The sequence below is a fragment of the Physella acuta genome, unplaced genomic scaffold (genome assembly GCF_028476545.2).
Source record: "Physella acuta isolate Inbredline_101_S28 unplaced genomic scaffold, ASM2847654v3 ptg000144l, whole genome shotgun sequence".
NCBI lineage: Eukaryota > Metazoa > Mollusca > Gastropoda > Physidae > Physella > Physella acuta.
In genome coordinates, this window is record NW_026731663.1 from 549817 (window position 1) to 570483 (window position 20667).

General features: G+C 37.8%; 3 protein-coding genes across 13 annotated transcripts in view; 2 read left to right on the forward strand and 1 right to left on the reverse strand.

Moving 5' to 3' along the window:
• LOC131935367 (uncharacterized) overlaps positions 1 to 4721 on the forward strand; it is a 45459-nt gene extending 40738 nt beyond the window's left edge. For 9 of the 11 annotated variants that reach the window (XM_059291735.1, XM_059291731.1, XM_059291733.1 and 6 more), the window contains 2 exons: positions 1194 to 1337; positions 2984 to 4721. In XM_059291735.1, the coding sequence (XP_059147718.1) occupies positions 1194 to 1295 (102 nt within the window). In that variant the 3' untranslated portion in view covers positions 1296 to 1337; positions 2984 to 4721. The remainder of the gene's footprint in view (positions 1 to 1193; positions 1338 to 2983) is intronic. The other 2 variants (XM_059291738.1, XM_059291741.1) reach the window with 1 other exon arrangement.
• LOC131935375 (putative tRNA N6-adenosine threonylcarbamoyltransferase) overlaps positions 1 to 20667 on the reverse strand; it is a 325139-nt gene that overhangs the window by 86696 nt on the left and 217776 nt on the right. The gene's annotated exons all lie outside the window — the stretch shown is intronic.
• Positions 8539 to 19921, forward strand: LOC131935371 (bactericidal permeability-increasing protein-like). The gene is made up of 16 exons (XM_059291745.1): positions 8539 to 8642; positions 9613 to 9726; positions 10254 to 10353; positions 10833 to 10967; positions 11682 to 11755; positions 12466 to 12620; positions 12825 to 12888; positions 13066 to 13157; positions 15503 to 15679; positions 15994 to 16068; positions 16405 to 16572; positions 18190 to 18257; positions 18756 to 18798; positions 18907 to 18970; positions 19161 to 19237; positions 19693 to 19921. The coding sequence occupies exons 2-16, from the start codon at positions 9621 to 9623 to the stop codon at positions 19786 to 19788; spliced, it is 1494 nt and encodes a 497-aa protein (XP_059147728.1). The 5' UTR covers positions 8539 to 8642; positions 9613 to 9620; the 3' UTR covers positions 19789 to 19921.

A 20667-nucleotide genomic window follows, 5' to 3' on the forward strand; every position in this document is an offset into this window, starting at 1 on the left:
CGCATCAGTTACCCTATTCCCGGTGAACACTTAATTTTGTCACCTTCAAAAACTATCCGTCTAGACTAGCCACCCAGTTTTATCCGTCCTTGAACCTGTTCCGTACGTTGTGAGTAAGGTAGAAGCCTCCCCAGGTAACCAAACACGTCAATTTCTCTCCCCACTCTCTACCATTAACACCTGCAACGAAGCTTATGCTAATTTGCTCACATGTAAAATTGTGTAACCTTTTGCTAATTAAACATTAAAAATCCCGATTAATATAACAATTCAACATTTCGCTATTCTAACTTTTTGAACTAATTCACCGGTTAATGAATAAGCTATGTTTAAATTTTTTTTATGCACGCTTTATATTTTTACAATTTTCTAGCACTGTATGTTACTTTTTTATTCTTATCGATAGCTTTTTTTTATTTATTTCATCCTCTACGACACTCTACGTGCATGCTAGGAAAATACTATGCTTTGACAACCAATACAAATTATGCTTTCATTTCATCAGCTTCAACAAATTTGGGCAGTGTTGAAGAATATATTAAAATAGGCGGCTACAGATAGCATGCATTCTTATAATTTCTGCTGAAGCCATATGTCAAATGCTTATTATACTTTTTTTTTTCGCTTTTAAAGTTCGCGGAAAATGTTAGTACACTTTTTAAAATACTGCGATGGCACAAATGCGCTAATCAAATGAAGGTTATCACTTAACTGGCACCGCGAAAAAATAGTTCACGATCGTGAATAAGAAAATGATAAAATTAAAAAAAAACGTGTAAGATGGTGATATTTTTCACTGCAAATTAACAATTTCCGCGAACGCGTTCGTTATTCGCATGAGTACAAGCTATATGTTTGCGTTTTTTAAAATAAAATAGTTAATAACTTAGATAATAAATGCAAATATATGTATTAGAACAAATTCAACTCAGTAGGGAAAAAAGTTATCAAAAGACAACCTTATTAAATGTATACAAGTTAATTTTATATATTTAAAAACCATTGTTACCTAATTTGAAAAAAAAAAGAAAAACTAATTAAAAAAAAACAACTTAAAGAATTCACTAAATGGAGGCTAAACATTCCACGTTCACTATGAGATGGTTGGGCTAGTCTAGTCTAGTCTAGCATGTTATCTCCGCTGGTGGAGAGAGAAGATTTATAACCGGTCCGTTGGTTGTCCATGTCCGCAGGCCGGCGGCGACCCAGACAACAGACCCGTGTCTGATCTACGCCGTAGGATAAGGAGGACCCTCGCCAAGTCCAAGAACAACCCAGACTACTTCAGGGACTAGCTCAACAAGGGCGCTAACTCCAGCTGCCACAGACACGGGAGGGTAGGTGGCGAGTTGTCTCACCATGTCCCCAGCCCTGTTTCAACCACCCCCAACATGAGACACCCCCTCCTCCCCCCTAAATCTTTACCACTTATAACCCATTTTTCCTATGTCGTCAACCTTTTTCACTTTGTCGTTATACACGTCGAGTTATTGTTCCTGAAATTACAACATTTCAACGTGGTGTGTAATAAAATTTAGCAACTGTTACAAAAGCCCTCTCCGATATAGCCCGACAAGCTAGAGTTAATATGTTCCTTGCAAGACAATCAAAATAAATCACGCCAACGCTAACACAAGCACGTATACTAGATCTGGGTCTAGTGTGTAATAAAATACTAGGTTGACTGTTCGTTGATGCTGTTCTACATCGTAGTTTCAGCTATAGTGAATAGTTTATTTGTAAGTAGGTAAAACTTATGACCACGACTGTATATTATAAAACAGACACAACTGAGTTGCCCTAATTAATGTAAACATTTCGCAAGTCTAAACACACACATACTGTTGGTTAATTTGCCATGATTTACATTCTGAGAACCGCTAGAGTATTACCGTGAAATGTCAACTTATTTCTCTACTCTTGCCTTCACCCAAATCCTCCGCTTAGCTTCTCAAAATTATCGCAGCATGCTAATCATTGCCACCCGCTTCGAGGCTGCTCCACTTTGAGCTTCTTACGACCAAATCTCGCTTTCTAAAAGCCGGTGATACAGCTAACGAACTGATGTGTCTGTGAATAAACCCAAACTTGTTCCCTTTAAACAGCATACTCGCTTGGTTGGGTCTTTGACTAAACATGTGGCTGTAACTCTTCATCAAACGCTATTAACCTCAGAAATCGAGTTCCTTGACTTCAAGTTAAATTTTCATTCCCAAACAACATAGCAAAAAATATTTTTGTGCGCACTAAAGAAAATATTCTGAGATACAGGTAAGTGTGAGATGGGTGGTAGGTCGTTGATTGGAAAATGGGGCACTTATTCAAATTATGGTATGCGTAAATGTTAACATTTCGTGTATATATATATATATATATATATATATATATATATATATATATATATATATATATATATATATATATATATATATATATATGGAAGTGCACATTAAGAGTATTTGTGAAAACGGATTCCGGAGAATTTAGGACACTGTTAGCAACATGAGCTGTTGTGTTTATTTAATCAGATGAAGCCAGTGAAAGTTAAACACCAGATGTTGGTTTATTCTTACCAGTTACTTTTTGTGTTGTTCAATATTAATACGTTTACCTTTGTTAACAGAAAGCAGCAATGCTATTGTTACCTGTCCTGTTTATGTTAACACAATATTTCTAATTTGTGTTTACCTTTGATTTTGTGTAATGTTATTATATTATGCATTCTATTTCAGCGATTTTTTTTTGTTCAAAAGAAATTTCAAGGTAGAAATAACCAAAATAATAATGAAAATTTAAAATTGATTCTTCAAAACATTTTTTAAAGAATGTAATGCATTTATTGTTTGGAAAATCGCTGAAATAGTTTGTAAATATTTTAAATACTTTAAAACACATTAAAAACTGTTTTTGTAGAATTTTACTTTATCTTACATCTATATTACATTAAACTTATACTTATTTATACTTTTACTCTTTTTTCCAGAGAAAATATAACTTCTAGAAAATATTAGTCAATTTTTTGTGTTGAAAAGGGCGACAACTTGAAAAATCTCCGCTTCAAATGGTCACCTCGAGCGTCCAGGACGTACGCAAGCTTCTGCTGATCTTGGGTGTCTGCTTTATGTCGAAGGTTGAACAGCCGCACTTTTAAATGTCTGCTATAGACAGCTCTATCGGATAAATGTTTATTTTTCAGCCTCTGGAAAGTTTGTTTTATGACAGGGTTCATTCGTGTATTTGTATGTACATTAAAATTGCAATGAAATTTTGCTGTTTCATCAGGTAACTTTATAGTTACCTGAAAGCATTTTTTTTTCACATTTTGAAATCTTACATGTGTTAAATTATAAAACATTTTTTCCACATAAGAACTCAAATTATAACATGCTATAAATGTATATTCGGATAAAATAATAAACGATTGTTATCTCATAAATAAATGTGATAGATTGGGCATTGAAATACACGTAAAATACTTAATTTAATTTAAACAGAAAATGATAAATATACCTTATTTTTCTAACACACTAAGCGCAAAAGAGCAAAATACACCGTGGTGTAACATACGTATGTTTTGTTAAGTTTCGATATTTATTTCATTCCTTGCTTTCTCTTGCTTCGAAAATTAAAAACAAACTGTTGTTGATATTGGATGTATTGAATCTTGTATGGTCGAAATACTAAATTATTTGAGTCTATAAATAGACATCTACTTTTATAACTAAAATTATAAAATCAAATTCAAAAGAACCTTGTTATACTTATAGAAATGGATGCTCTTTTCGCCATGTAAGCATGTGAATTTTGTATATTTAAAGCGATGAATTCATGTTTTGTGTTTGCCGATTCACTCTCTATAATCTCGCACCCAAAATGTCGCGTTCAAAAATAATAATTTGAATACTTGTCCTCCTGTGTTTGCGGCCCTAGTGTATAGATGTATTCATTAATTAATTAATTTACCAAAAATTGTAAATACTCATTCTGCTAAGGCTGTGAAGGTTAACCCTCTGTGTAAAGTCATTGAATTTGATCTAGACTTTAGGCCTCATATCAGCTATACTTAAATATTGCCAGTAGCAATACATACTCTATTAATAGTGCACTTATTATCACAGTTACCACTATTTAATTATATTTTATTTTAATAAAATGTACATACTAGCTATTTATTAATGTTTTTTGATAGCACATAACTAGGAGAACTTTTTTTTTCTAACCATTTAAAAAATAAAATTTTGATTCACGTTTTCTCAACTTAGACTTTGGTAATTAAAAAACCAAAATCCGTCATTCAGCTTTGTAATATTGTGTGTAATTTTACTTTATTGCCATTTATTATTTATTATTTTAAAAATAACTTGTATTGATTTAAATTATAGTGTATGAGCTTTTTACCCAGATTGTTTGCCTCCAATGAAAAACTGGATTGTTTGCAATCATGATTTTGATCTGTACAGGCGTTACTGTGAGAAGCAGTTGTAAACTTTTAGCAGCTTTTTTGTTGGTTTGGCCTTGGGTGCGATGTTTTTTTTTAATCAATTTCTTTTCTTCAGTTTAAGATACGGAGTACTAGTCCGCGTAGTCTTGCTTTTTACGTGTCCAACTTGAGGTAATTGGTAGAACCCCGTTCAGAAATTGTGCCTTCTTTCTTTGAAACGATACACCTTTTTCTGATTTATCAATAGGAATACAAATAAAACTGCAATATCTGCAACAAAGCATTGGTGTTTTTTAATCATTGTTTTATCATGTGTACTTGTCCCAGTAGTTTTAAATTGTGTATTCACCGTAACTCTAGACAAAAGGGAAACAACCAGTTTAATGTAAGTGTCTCGAGTTAAACAGGATGTTGATAAGAGATCACGTTTTAGATGGGAAACCAAAGGGGATGCTGCTAAAAATACCTTCTTTAATAACATACAGAAGTTGGGGAAAAAAACCTTTGAGCTTTCCAGAAAAATAAGACAGGATTTAGTGTAACGTTAGCATAATTTTATAAAAGAAGTTTATACATTACTTAAGTAATAAAAATACAACATTCTTGTATTAGATATGATCAGTGACTGGTTTAACTTGAATACTTTACAGGCTTTGTCTTAATGACATACATAAAAATAAGTTAGAAACGGCCAATGTGGAAAATAAAAAACTACAGCAAACACTTTTTTACCAAAGTATAAAAATAGTTATATTACTACATACAGTATAGCTTGGCAGTGTCTTTGTGAGCTACACATAGTACAGTCAGCGCCAATATCACCTGTTTACAGTAAACGAGTTCGGATCGTATTACGTACCTGAGTCCACCCAGCTCTAATGGGTACCTGTCTATTTTAGGGGAAATTATCTCTACATATGTCAAGGTTATAAAAACAGATGAACCCTACTTAACATAGACCACCATCTAGATATGACCTAAAAATTCATTTGTAACACACGGCTTAGGAATGACTTTGGCAATAGAGCCTGACATGGCTTAGGGCGAAACCCCCTGGGTGGTAGCACAGGGGTCAACACAGGAAGACAGGGGTACAGGGTGTGCTTGAGGGGGCCGAGAGTTTAGGAAGGAATTGGGACCAGCTGAACAGAGCGGAAGGAGACCGTGGGAGTGGAAAACTATAGAGAGGCCATAATATGTTACATAAGGATGATGATGGTTAAAAACAGTGCAGTCACTCAATGCCATTTGATCTATTACAAAAACTAGTGTAACAAAAACAAAACTAATGTAAAAAAAAAACAATATAATAACAAGCTTAAAAATTCGTTAACAAAAAAATTAACCAAAATTTCATTTAAAAAATTGGTAATAAAATAGCTGACACATTTTAGAAATAACTTATTCGATAAACAATTAGATTCGACATCAGATATTGTTTGGCCTCTATGAAAACGAATGTGTGTCGGAAGTTGAACGAAAATCACTTCGTTAGAAGTGGGTCTAAAATTGAACTACAAGAATTGACCACACACACGCTTACAGACACGCTTTTACTTAAGTAAAAGCTTAGATATGTTAGATATGTAGGGAGATATGTTTAATATGTAGGGAGATATGTTAGATATGTAGGGAGATATGTTAGATATGTAGGGAGATATGTTAGATATGTAGGGAGATATGTTAGATATGTAGGGAGATATGTTAGATATGTAGGGAGATATAATAGATATGTAGGGAGATATGTTAAATATGTAGGGAGATATGTTAGATATGTAGGGAGATATGTTAGATATGTAGGGAGATATGTTAGATATGTAGGGAGATATGTTAGATATGTAGGGAGATATGTTAGATATGTAGGGAGATATAATAGATATGTAGGGAGATATGTTAAATATGTAGGGAGATATGTTAGATATGTAGGGAGATATGTTAGATATGTAGGGAGATATGTTAGATATGTAGGGAGATATGTTAGATATGTAGGGAGATATGTTAGATATGTAGGGAGATATGTTAGATATGTAGGGAGATATGTTAGATATGTAGGGAGTACAAGCAGGTAGAGGAAGTAGAGTTGGGTATGTAGGGATTCTCAAGCAAAATGTCGCACATAAAGCGGAGAGGACTTAATGACTCAGCATTAATTACTAACGTGAGGCGGCGTAGCCGAATGGTAGAGCGTTTAGCTGCTAGCCTGAAGGTCTCAAGTTTAGATCTAGTTTAGGATTTATGACTGTACGACGTCTCTGAGTCCACCTTACTTACGCCAGGGTAAAGTAAAGGCGGCTGGACATAGTACTGACCACATAATCCACAGATGTGCCGAATCAAGAAAACATGTGAACTCTACTCCATCTGCCCAATGGGTCTAAAGAGAAATCTTTACTTTTTTTTTTTTACTTTTACTAATCACTTACAACTCAAACTTCACATACTAACACCACATACAACACAAGGTGCACATACTAACACCACATACAACACAAGGTGCACATACTAACACCACATACCGACACCACATACACACGATGAACATAACGAAATCACATATAGCGTAATCCACCGACACTAATTAACAAGGGGCACACGCAGGGACTAATTACAATGTCCACATGCATAATTTGATTACATGTCGAACTTTGAAATTAAAACATAATGAACCTTTAATTTATTATGCAAGACGGTGTGAGAGGTTAAGATTAGGTTGGAATTGCTAGGTAAGACTGGTCAGGTAGACGTCAGGTGAGGGGGTTGGAAGATAGGGGTCAGGGGAGTGGGGGTCACGTGGGGGGGTTGTAAGAGAGGGGTCAGGTAATAGGGTTCAGGTGATTGGGGTCAGGTGATAGGGGTTAGTTGAGATGGGACTTGTGGAAGTAAGACTGTTCAGCTAGACGTCAGGTGAGAGAGGTTGGAAGAGATGGGTCAGATGATAGGCGTCAGGTAATAGGGGTCAGGTGAGTGCGGTCATGTCATAGGGGTCAAGTGAGTGGGATCGGAAGAGATGGGTCAGGTAATAGAGGTCAGGAGATAGGGGTCAGGTGATAGGGGTCAGGGGAGAGGGGTCAGGTGATTTGAGAGGTGATATGGGCCATGTGAGGGGGGTTGTAAGAGGTTAGGTGATATGGGTCATGTCATAGGGCTCAAGTGAGAGGGGTCAAGTGAGAGGGGTCAGGTGAGTGGGGTCAGGTGGGAGGGGTCAGGTCAGAGGCGTAGCGAGGGGGGGGTGCGGACCGCACCGGGTGATACCACTTAGAGGGGTGACACCAAGGCAAAAAATAGCAAAATATATAGAGAAAAACTTGAGGGGGTGCAAATCGAAAACTTGAGGGGGGTGCAAATCGAAAGTTTGAGGGGGGGGGGGTGCAAATCGAAAACTTGAGGGGGGTGCAAATCGAAAATTTGAACGTTTGTCCCCGGAAAGGGTCGCTACGCCTCTGGGGGGTGACACCATTAAGTGCCGTACCGGGTGTCACCCGACCTCGCTACGCCACTGGGTCAGGTAAGGGGGTTGGAAGAGGTCAGGTGAGTGGTGTTAAGTCATAAGGGTCACGTGAGAGAAGTAGCGTTGGACAGGCAGGTGAGAATCATCTTGTGGATTACACCAGACAGGTGCTTATGCTAAAATGGAGATTCAGATTCCTAGACAAAACATAAATTAGCTGTTTATTATGTTTTATCAACGAGTAGTAAATATTTATAGTAACACAACTTTTCCAACCAAGATCACAAAGAAACTTTTTTCCTGTTTATTCAAAATGACTTGATAAGAAACCAGGCGACCTTCGAACCCCAAAGTCAATTTGTTTACCACTTATGGCACTAGACTACTTGTGTGTACTGGCGTACAAATATGTAATCGGGGATTCCCCGTGTGACTGTACTGCATTATGGCCACATCGGGTGACCGGGAATTCCCCATGGTATACACCAATATCACAATGACTACAAGGAAGCAAGTTATGTTGAGAATGTAAAATTCCAAAACTTTAGACTTGGCTAGGCACAAGTTGAATCTTCACAAACCAGCTGAAGCCAGTGGACCGTGAATACGTGTCTAGGCTATTTATTTCCCGGGCATTGACTGAAGACAGAGATAGAAGTCACAGACAGAAGACACATCGAAGAAAGACAACAGAAAGCTCAGGTGTCAGTCAAAACAGGACAAGTCGCAGCCTGTGATAACGACAGGCTAAAGGTAGGTTGTTGTTACCTGTGATTGTAAACTTGATCAATGTGTCACCCACATTAAATGAGGATGACAGAATAAAACGTACCTCTAACTCTAGCTTTTGTTTTCAACGTAAAGTACGATCTACCGCGCTAGTCTGTTCAGTGTCCATTTATTACATACAGCATGTTTCTCTGTTAATAATTACTGTGCTCTTCTTCTTTAAATATACGGCAACGCGGAAAACACACCGTCTCAATTAACAAACAATATATATATATATATAAATATATATATATATATATATATATATATATATATATATATATATATATATATATATATATATATATATATATATATTTATATATATATATATATATATATATATATATATATATATATATATATAAAGTAAGTAAAGTTCCCTTTTAAACCAGACGGTCTACGGGGCAAGTGAAGTAGAGTTCACTTGTTTCTGTGACCTCGGCATATGAATGGATAGTGGGGTCAGCACTATGCCAAGCCGCTGTGATTACGATTGTTAAAGTGATTACATCTATAATGGGTTCTATTGAATAATCCTGTAGAAAATGTACTGTTGTCGAACGACTTTATCCCCACCTTGTATGTGAATGTTTCCCCAACTATATCCACACCTTGTATGTGAATGTTTCCCCAACTATATCCACACCTTGTATGTGAATGTTTCCCCAACTATATCCACACCTTGTATGTGAATGTTTCCCCAACTATATCCACACCTTGTATGTGAATGTTTCCCCAACTATATCCCCACCTTGTATGTGAATATTTCCCCAACTATATCCCCACCTTGTATGTGAATGTTTCCCCAACTATATCCCCACCTTGTATGTGAATGTTTCCCCAACTATATCCCCACCTTGTATGTGAATATTTCCCCAACTATATCCCCACCTTGTATGTGAATGTTTCCCCAACTATATCCACACCTTGTATGTGAATATTTCCCTAGCACCAACGATGAAGAGCCTGGCACTGTTTACTCTGGTGCTGCTAAACATCGGCATCAATGTGGCCATAAACCCGGGGCTCAAAATGCGTCTCACTAGGAATGGGCTTAACTACGGTAATTAAATTAATTTTTTCTTCTGGGTTAGCTTAATTTACGATAATTGTATCAATCTTCTTCTAATAGGGCTCACCATGTAATCTAATTAATCTACTTTTTATTGGGCTAAACTTAGGTTATTTAATTAATATTCATTTAAAGAAAAATGTTTCAAAAATATCAGGAAAATATGAACAATTCTGTTTTCCCTAAGGTATAGATTTGTTAAGTTTTTTTTTTTAACCTGCATTAGGTATGGAGACTGATAGGATTTGACAGTGATTTTAATATTACTTTCTTTTCGATTGCGATCACAAAGCCAATAAATGCAATCCATGTTTACCCAGTTCGTCGGTAGTTAACACTCTAGCGCAGTTCGCAGTTTAACCAGTCTTTGTAGTTGACACTTTAGCACAGTCCGCAGTTCGCAGTTTAACCAGTCTTTGTAGTTGACACTTTAGCACAGTCCGCAGTTCGCAGTTTAACCAGTCTTTGTAGTTGACACTTTACCACAGTCCGCAGTTTACCCATTGTTTTGTTTGTAGTTAACACCATAGCACAGGCAGCCCTAGCGAAAGACTTGCAGGGTCTACATATAGACGACCAATCAGGATCCAGTGGAGATATCCAATGGAGCTTAACAAAGTAATTAATTTAATATTTTACATGCAATTTTCTTCTATATAAAGTAACTTTTAAAGAATAATAATATGGTGTATGGGAATCTTAATTTCGACTCCTTATGGAACAATCCTCTTAATTTTGTATATTTCGACTTATAATGTAATAATCTCTAAATTTTATATATCTCAAATTCTTATGGTATAATCCCTAAATTTAGACTACTATTTCAACCAGAGGCGTAGCGAGGGGGGGGGGGGCGGGGGGGGGGGGGGGGTGCGGATCGCACCGGGTGACACCATTTAGGGGGGTGACACCAAGGCAAAAAATAGCAAATATATAGAGAAAAACTTGAGGGGGAGGTGCAAATCGAAAGTTCGAAAGTTTGTCCTCGGGAAGGGTCGCTACGCCTCTGGGGAGTGACACCATTAATTGCCGCACCGGGTCACACCCGACCTCGCTACGCCACTGATTTCAACCCCTAATTGACCGCCTGCTTGCAGTATCCAGACTGAAGGAGTGACCGTCCCAACGACTGGCCTCGACTTTAACCCGGGCCTCAATGGCCTCTCACTGTCCATCACCAACTTTGGCATCAACATCCACGCTGACTGGCGAGTCAAGTACAGGAAGGGAATGTGAGTCCAGACAACCATTCATAGAACCACACGGTTTTGTAACATACGTTAGATAAAATTTAAATTTAATGAAATTTAATTTTTAAAAAAATAGCCAAGAGGCATTGCTTTTCTTTTAAATAAAGTTCCAATGATTTTGAATTAAAATATTCTTACTAAAGACTAATTTCTAAGATTAGATTAGCAAGAAGCAAAGTAAATTTATTATGTGTAGTTATAGAGAAGACACATCTTTCTGTAGAAGCAGTGACCAGTATTTTATATACATTAAAGTTAACCAGTCTTCTAGTAAACGAAAGTAAGACCTTACCAACCTATTGATCCCCCCCCTGTCATTTAATAACACTGGCCATCTATCTTTACCAACATTACACATTACGTGTCTTGGATGTGCAGAGCGGTGCAGGGGAAACAACCAGTTTTTTATTTTATCTTTCGAAATAAGTTTTGTAAGCTGCCATTATGAAGAGGTGAATTTTAGTCATCAATGTGGTGAATCTTCTGTCAGTCGCTCATAATGTTTACAATGTTTCAGTTGGTCGACACCCACTTTGTTCGTATCACTTGATTCATCGTCTCCCCCCCCCCCCCCCAAAGACCTTGCGGCACTAACACAAATGTTAGTTCTATGAACAGGGAACCTATCATACATGTTTGAAACACTATTTAAATAAATGTACATTTAAGTCTTAAAGATAACTATTTTTATTTTAGCATCAAAATATCAGACAGCGGCAGTGTCAGTGTCGGTGTACATGGTGTCAGTACGTCAGTGACAGTTGGCATTGGTGAGTTTTGGGTTAGGGCTAGGGTCACGACAAAAATTAGTTTTGGGTTGGGGCTAGGGTCACGACAAAAATTAGTTTTGGGTTAGGGCTAGGGTCAGTTCAGTGACAGTTGGCATTGGTGAGTTTTGGGTTAGGGCTAGGGTCACGACAAAAATTAGTTTTGGGTTGGGGCTAGGGTCACGACAAAAATTAGTTTTGGGTTAGGGCTAGGGTCAGTTCAGTGACAGTTGGCATTGGTGAGTTTTGGGTTAGGGCTAGGGTCACGACAAAAATTAGTTTTGGGTTGGGGCTAGGGTCACGACAAAAATTAGTTTTGGGTTAGGGCTAGGGTCAGTTCAGTGACAGTTGGCATTGGTGAGTTTTGGGTTAGGGCTAGGGTCAGGTCAGTGACGCTTGTTAAGTTTTGGGTCACGGTTAAGAAAGTGACACTTGATATTGTTAAATTTTGGGATTGTTCCTAGAAAATAAAAACATTAGATATCATGCACCTCCGCGTCAGTAGAACTCAAGCACCGCAGTGAGCAGATTCACACGTGCATTGATATGAGCTGATTGTTCTGAAAGGTCTGGCAAACAGATGACAATAAATACATTTATAACAAACCTTACAACATTTTATTAAGAGAAATCCTACAAAAAAAAAAATAAAATTAAAAAAAAACCCATCAATTTGACGCACTTGGCTGTCATGTGGCCTTTTTTTCATCCAGGTGCTGACTCCCAAAGCCGGCCATCCATATCGACTCGCGCCTGTAGTGCCAACGTTGATGACGTCAGCATCGATTTTCATGGAGGTACCGCTTTCATCTGGAACCTCTTCAGGCACCCTCTGGAGGACAAGGTCAAGGGCATACTAAGGGACAAGGTGTGTTCTCACAGTTTGTTGGGTGAATGTAAACTTTTGAAAAACTTAGACACAGAGACTCCTCTCTCAGATTTGTTCAGGGGGTATCTTTATATATTTAAAAAATGTAAAAAACAGAAAACCCCTCTCTTAGATACACGGAGGGGGTATCTGTATATATTTAAAAAAATTAATGAACTACTGTTCTATTTTTTTACTATTCAGATCTGCACTACTGTCGTGAATGCAATCAACGTTAAAGCTGAAGCTAAATTGGCTAAAATGCGAGGTAAACTTCTAGCAAATTTACAAAGATAAAACATCATAATACCATAAAATGTTAAAATACATTATTATTATCCCCAGCAAGGCTATTGATATAGTTGTTTATAATTGCAATTTAGAAGATAAATGTCTTAAGTGGTATTTTGTCTGAGCAATATTTTCAAACTTTCAAATTTTGAAGTTGATGTTGAAATAGACCATCGTTTTCTGCTGGACTATGGACTTGTGGCCCCAGTGTCATTTACAGGAGCTTACATGGAGAGTCAGCACAGGGTAGGTACATATGGAGAGTCAGTATGGAGAGTCAGCACAGGGTAGGTACATAATATGGAGAGTCAGCACAGGGTAGGTATTATGGAGAGTCATTTGGGAGAGTCAGTATAGGGTAGGTACATATGGAGAGTCAGTATGGAGAGTCAGTACAGGGTAGGTACATATGGAGAGTCAGCACAGGATAGGTACAGAGTCAGCACAGGGTAGGTACATATGGAGAGTCAGCATAGTGTAGGTACATATGGAGAGTCAGCACAGGGTAGGTACATTTGGAGAGTCAGCACAAGGTAGGTACATATGGAGAGTCAGTATGGAGAGTCAGCACATGGTGGGTACATATGGAGAGTCAGCACATGGTAGGTACATATGGAGAGTCAGCACATGGTAGGTACATATGGAGAGTCAGCACAGGGTAGGTACATATGGAGGGTCAGTATGGAGAGTCAGCACAGGGTAGGTACATATGGAGGGTCAGTATGGAGAGTCAGCACAGGGTAGGTACATATGGAGAGTCAGTATGGAGAGTCAGCACAGGGTAGGTACATATGGAGAGTCAGTATGGAGAGTTAGTACAGGGTAGGTACATATGGAGAGTCAGCACAGGGTAGGTACATATGGAGAGTCAGCACAAGGTAGGTACATATGGAGAGTCAGTATGGAGAGTCAGCACAGGGTAGGTACATATGGAGAGTCAGTATGGAGAGTTAGTACAGGGTAGGTACACATGGGGAGTCAGCACAGGGTAGGTACACATGGGGAGTCAGCACAGGGTAGGTACATATGGAGAGTCAGCACAGGGTAGGTACATATGGAGAGTCAGCACAGGGTAGGTACATATGGAGAGTCAGCACAGGGTAGGTACATATGGAGAGTCAGTATGGAGAGTCAGCACAGGGTAGGTACATATGGAGAGTCAGTATGGAGAGTTAGTACAGGGTAGGTACACATGGGGAGTCAGCACAGGGTAGGTACATATGGAGAGTCAGCACAGGGTAGGTACATATGGAGAGTCAGCACAGGGTAGGTACATATGGAGAGTCAGCACAAGCTAATGAGACCAACATGACGGACAGTTGAGCACTTTGATGAGTAATTTTGGTGGCAAAAAGATAAAGTGAAAATAATGTATGTTAAAGTAATAACAGGCAATTTTAATGTGTATGGTACAATAAAAAAATCTTTCGATTTGTTGTGGTTATGTACCTGTGAATGAGTTGATTGGGGAAAACATTCTCACCAGCCCCCCCCCCCCCCCCCCCCCCCCCATCTCCATCTCAGATCAGACCATATGACCCAGTCTATTTGATGATGGGTACCTAACTCACGGTAGGAAAGTTAAAGGCAGTTGACCATAGAGCTCGGGTCACAAAAACCTTTAATTTATGTAAAAAAAAAACGCCATGTTTTTAAAGATATAAAAAAGCTTATTATAGCTTGAATCATTTAGTTTCTACATTTCAAATGTTATGTTAAATATTTTCTTGTTTGAAAGTTCTGATTGGTTTGTTTCTTAGTGAGTGGTGTACTGAAAGATATGATTGGTTGTTTCTTAGGGAGATGTGTACTGAAAGATATGATTGGTTTGTTTCTTAGGGAGTGGTGTACTGAAAGATATGATTGGTTTGTTTCTTATGGAGTGGTGTACTGGAAAGATATGATTGGTTTGTTTCTTAGGGAGATGTGTACTGAAAGATATGATTGGTTTGTTTCTTAGGGAGTGGTGTACTGAAAGATATGATTGGTTTGTTTCTTAGGGAGTGGTGTACTGAAAGATATGATTGGTTGTTTCTTAGGGAGTGGTGTACTGAAAGATATGATTGGTTGTTTCTTAGGGAGTGGTGTACTGAAAGATATGATTGGTTTGTTTCTTAAGGAGTGGTGTACTGAAAGATATGATTGGTTTGTTTCTTAGGGAGTGGTGTACTGAAAGATATGATTGGTTGTTTCTTAGGGAGTGGTGTACTGAAAGATATGATTGGTTGTTTCTTAGGGAGTGGTGTACTGAAAGATATGATTGGTTGTTTCTTAGGGAGTGGTGTACTGAAAGATATGATTGGTTGTTTCTTAGGGAGAGGTGTACTGAAAGATATGATTGGTTGTTTCTTAGGGAGTGGTGTACTAAAAGATATGATTGGTTGTTTCTTAGGAGAGATTTTAATTCAAAGATGTTATTGGTTTGTTTCTTAGGGAGTGGTGTACTGAAAGATATGATTGGTTGTTTCTTAGGGAGTGGTGTACTGAAAGATATGATTGGTTGTTTCTTAGGGAGTGGTGTACTGAAAGATATGATTGGTTGTTTCTTAGGAGATATTTTAATTGAAAGATATGATTGGTTTGTTTTTTAGGGAGAGGTGTACTGGAAAGATGACAAGCGAGAAAGTCCGTTTACGCCCCAGGTGATTCCAGACTCCCCTGACGTCAGCAACATGCTGTACATGTACCTCACCGAGTACACAGCGCAGACCTTCGCCTACACGGCACAGCAACATGGATTCCTCGTATACAACCTCACAAAGAAAGATGTACGTTGTTGACTTTTAACGAAGTGAATAAAACAACACAAATCTTGGTTTATACATTGTATCACATGATCATCTAAATCTCGCGTATTCACAAATTATACAGCTGTCAAAAATACGTACCACATAAACATACACGAAATAGACAACAGAACAATAAAACATTAACAACAGAACAATTTAAAACTTACTTATTTGATATATGAATTATGAATCAAAACTGCATATTTCTGGAAACAAATATAATTCCCTCTGTTAAATTGTAAACTATTTTTGTCTTCGATTTGAAGAATATATTTCTTGTTTGACATCTATAGCTCCCAGCAGATAGCCAATCCTTCTTGAACACAACGTGTGATGATTTCAAGTGTATAGGATCGTTAGTCAGCAAGGTAGGCCAATGTGCTGTTACAATTTCACTCAGAGGCGTAGCGACCCTTCCCGGCGCCCGGGGACAAACTTTCGATTTGCACCCCTCTCCTCAAACTTTCGATTTGCACCCCCCCCATCAAGCTTTCAATTTATTTTTCCAACCCATTTTGGCGCCCCCTAAGGTCGGCGCCCGGGGACATATACCCCCCCCCCCCCCGCCCCGCCCCCCTCTCGCTACGCCTCTGATTTCACTACACCGTTTTTTTTTTAATTTTTAAAAGTTTATGTTGATCGATACCAGCTAATTATTTACTGTCTTCTTATGTTTTAAATTAATCAGTCGTTTATTGAACCAGATTGGGCGTCTGTACCCAAACTCATCAGTTGAGATCAGGATCAGCTCTACATCTGATCCCAAGTTTAAAGTTGCCACGACCGGTCTGACCATGGGATTGTACAGCAACCTTTCGTTGTTCGCACGCTCATTGAACGGAAGCGAACATTACCTGGCTACTCTAAATATGGTGAGTTCTATGGTCAGTTTATTCTGTCTAGCCACTATGGTCAGTTTGTTCTATCTAGCCACTATGGTCAGTTTGTTATGTCTAGCCACTATGGTCAGTTTGTTCTGTCTAGCCACTATGTTCAGTTTGTTCTGTCTAGCCACTATGTTCAGTTTGTTCTGTCTAGCCACTATGGTCAGTTTGTTCTGTCTAGCCACTATGGTCAGTTTGTTCTGTCTAGCCACTATAGTCAGTTTGTTCTGTCTAGCCACTATGGTCAGTTTGTTCTGTCTAGCCACTATGGTCACTTTGTTCTGTCTAGCCACTATGGTCAGTTTGTTCTGTCTAGCCACTATGGTCAGTTTGTTCTGTCTAGCCACTATGGTCAGTTTGTTCTGTCTAGCCACTATGGTCAGTTTGTTGTTTCTAGCCACTATGGTCAGTTTGTTCTGTCTAGCCACTATGGTCAGTTTGTTCTGTCTAGCCACTATGGTCAGTTTGTTCTGTCTAGCCACTATGGTCAGTTTGTTCTGTCTAGCCACTATGGTCAGTGTTCTGTCTAGCCACTATGGTCAGTGTTCTGTCTAGCCACTATTGTCAGTTTGTTCTGTCTAGCCACTATGGTCAGTGTTCTGTCTAGCCACTATGGTCAGTGTTCTGTCTAGCCACTATGGTCAGTTTGTTCTGTCTAGCCACTATGGTCAATTTGTTCTGTCTAGCCACTATGGTCAGTGTTCTGTCTAGCCACTATGGTCAGTTTGTTCTGTCTAGCCACTATGGTCAATTTGTTCTGTCTAGCCACTATGGTCAGTTTGTTCTGTCTAGCCACTATGGTCAGTGTTCTGTCTAGCCACTATGGTCAGTTTGTTCTATCTGGCCACTATGGTCAGTTTGTTCTGTCTAGCCACTATGGTCAGTTTGTTCTGTCTAGCCACTATGGTCAGTTTGTTCTGTCTAGCCACTATGGTCAGTTTGTTCTGTCTAGCCGCTATGGTCAGTTTGTTCTGTCTAGCCACTATGGTCAGTGTTCTGTCTAGCCACTATGGTCAGTGTTCTGTCTAGCCACTATTGTCAGTTTGTTCTGTCTAGCCACTATGGTCAGTGTTCTGTCTAGCCACTATGGTCAGTGTTCTGTCTAGCCACTATGGTCAGTTTGTTCTGTCTAGCCACTATGGTCAATTTGTTCTGTCTAGCCACTATGGTCAGTGTTCTGTCTAGCCACTATGGTCAGTTTGTTCTGTCTAGCCACTATGGTCAATTTGTTCTGTCTAGCCACTATGGTCAGTTTGTTCTGTCTAGCCACTATGGTCAGTGTTCTGTCTAGCCACTATGGTCAGTTTGTTCTATCAGGCCACTATGGTCAGTTTGTTCTGTCTAGCCACTATGGTCAGTTTGTTCTGTCTAGCCACTATGGTCAGTTTGTTCTGTCTAGCCACTATGGTCAGTTTGTTCTGTCTAGCCGCTATGGTCAATTTGTTCTGTCTAGCCACTATGGTCGGTTTGTTCTCTCACCCCTCATTTGAAAAAAAAAAACCATACATTCAGTAAAACATAAGCTAATCGTAACTAAAACTATCTGATTACATTGAGATATTTTTGTGTTTATTTGATTCCACAAAATAGTTTTTGTTTTCTTAGAGTTTAGCTCTGACAGGCACAGCTTCAATCGCAAGTGAAAAAGTTGTTGGGCAGATCACTAACCACAGGTAGGTGACATATAGGTGACCACAGGTAGGTGACATATAGGTGACCACAGGTAGGTGACATATAGGTGACCACAGGTAGGTGACATATAGGTGACCACAGGTAGGTGACATATAGGTGAACACAGGTAGGTGACATATAGGTGACCACAGGTAGGTGACATATAGGTGACCACAGGTAGGTGACATATAGGTGACCACAGGTAGGTGACATATAGGTGACCACAGGTAGGTGAGCTATAGGTGACCACAGGTAGGATGCCACAGGCAGGTGACATATAGGTTACCACAGGTAGGTGAAATATAGGTGATCACAGGTAGGTGACATATAGGTGATCACAGGTAGGTGACATATAGGTGACCACAGGTAGGTGACATATAGGTGACCACAGGTAGGTGACATATTGTGTCTTTTGCATGTTACATTGTAAAGAGTTATCATATTTTAAATATTTGTTGTAGCGTTTTAAACTAAATGATTATTTATTTTCTTATTTAAAGCTTTGAACTTGGACTGGTAGATTCAGCCATTGGACCTATACTTGTAAGTTTCAGTTTTACACAAATCGCGTTTGTATATGGTGCAGATAAACAAACAATTTTGTAAAAAAATTGCAAAGTATTTACATACAAATAAAATTTTGTATTCTAGGTGAGGGTGTTGCAAACTAATTTGGAAACTATTCTGAAACTATTTGTACTTCCTAAATTTAACGGTAAGCCGAACGAGAGAATATTTTCAGTAAACCTGTTTTGCAAATATAGTCACACAAATGTATATAACTACAAGTATAAACTATTTTATATATATATATATATATATATATATATATATATATATATATATATATATATATATATATATATATATATATATATATAAACATGCATATACATACATTCCAGAATTTGCTGCTAAAGGATTTGATTTACCTGTATCTGAAGATCTGAAGTTCCTTAACAGCCGATTGATTTTGATGGACGTAAGTTGTTTTAATAAGTATTTTCCTCGATGGTTTGTCACATGTCTTGTGACAATAGCAGCACAAAACTTTTTGGTATCTGTCAGCAGATTGTTTTTAAAATTCTGTTTTCATAAAAATAAAAGGGTATTTTGTAGTGTAACGATACTTTATTTTTTTACATCCTGAGTTTTGTTTTTATAAAATAAAAGGGTATTTTGTAGTGTAACAATACTTTATTTTTCTTTTACATCCTGAGTTTTGTGTTCATCAAACAAAAGTCTATTTAGAATGGAACAAAAATGTAACGGCACAATTCTTTACAGCCTGAGTTTTGTTTTCATCAAATAAAAGTCTATTTAGAATGGAATCAAAGAGTAACGACACAATTCTTTACATCCTGAGTTTTGTGTTCATCAAATAAAAGTCTATTTAGAATGGAATCAAAGAGTAACGACACATTTTTACATCCCCAGGGTTTCCTTGTGGTTGCCACGGATGTTTTGCTGAAGATTAAACAACCCGAGACGTTGAGATTTGCTCCTGAGGTTTTTCAACACCATTCGTCTTAAGACGCAACACACAATACATCAGCTTTTTAAATACTGTTGCCTTAACCTAAACAAATTAATTCAACATTTCGATTATTTTGCTTTAAATTTTAACCAAATCATGTAATTAAACATTTTAACCATTTTCATTTAAACTATTTATCATAAATATTCTACCTCTACTTCAATTAGAACACAATATTTTATTTGAACACACAATTTGTACCCATAATTTTATCAGAACACACGATTTCTACCCATTTTATGTATACATATTGTTTTTATAAATTTACCTGACTTTTATTGCTATTCACTTCAAGGCTGATTATTGTATTATCACCAGAGCTTTCAGTATTAACAATCGCTATGTTCGGTATTACTTTTTAGAATTGTATTATTCCATTTTAGAGTGCGCACCAGTTTCGTCTACACTCAACTGTCAACAATGTTACTGTTTATCATCTTTATCTTTCATGCCCAGGACACCAAGGGCTGCTGTCAACAATGTTACTGTTTATCATCTTTATCTTTCATGCCCAGGACACCTAGGGCTGCTGTCAACAATGTTACTGTTTATCATCTTTATCTTTCATGCCCAGGACACCTAGAGCTGCTTACGATTTATCATTCATGTAAATACAATACACATTCATCTTTTAAAAAAAAATATGTTTGTAGTTTAACTCATTTCAGCTGCTTAGTGCTTGATATGTTAGTGTTGCATATCTTGTGTTTACTTTAGAGTTCTAAAACGGTTAATTAAACAACTCTCATACTATTAATTTTATATTGATTGTTTTTGTTTTAAAACTAATACCGGTTACTAGATTTGTAAAAATGTACAAGTCCTAACTAAATTTGAATACAACAAACCAAGCAATAGCCATACAAAAATGCAGT

Coding starts and splice junctions, on each gene's coding strand:
- LOC131935371 (XM_059291745.1), top strand. CDS start 9,621: ATGAAGAGCCTGGCACTGTTTACTCTGGTGCTGCTAAACATCGGCATC. Junction 18,258..18,755: donor GGGCAGATCACTAACCACAG/GTAGGTGACATA, acceptor TCTTATTTAAAG/CTTTGAACTTGGACTGGTAG. Junction 18,971..19,160: donor TGTACTTCCTAAATTTAACG/GTAAGCCGAACG, acceptor CATACATTCCAG/AATTTGCTGCTAAAGGATTT.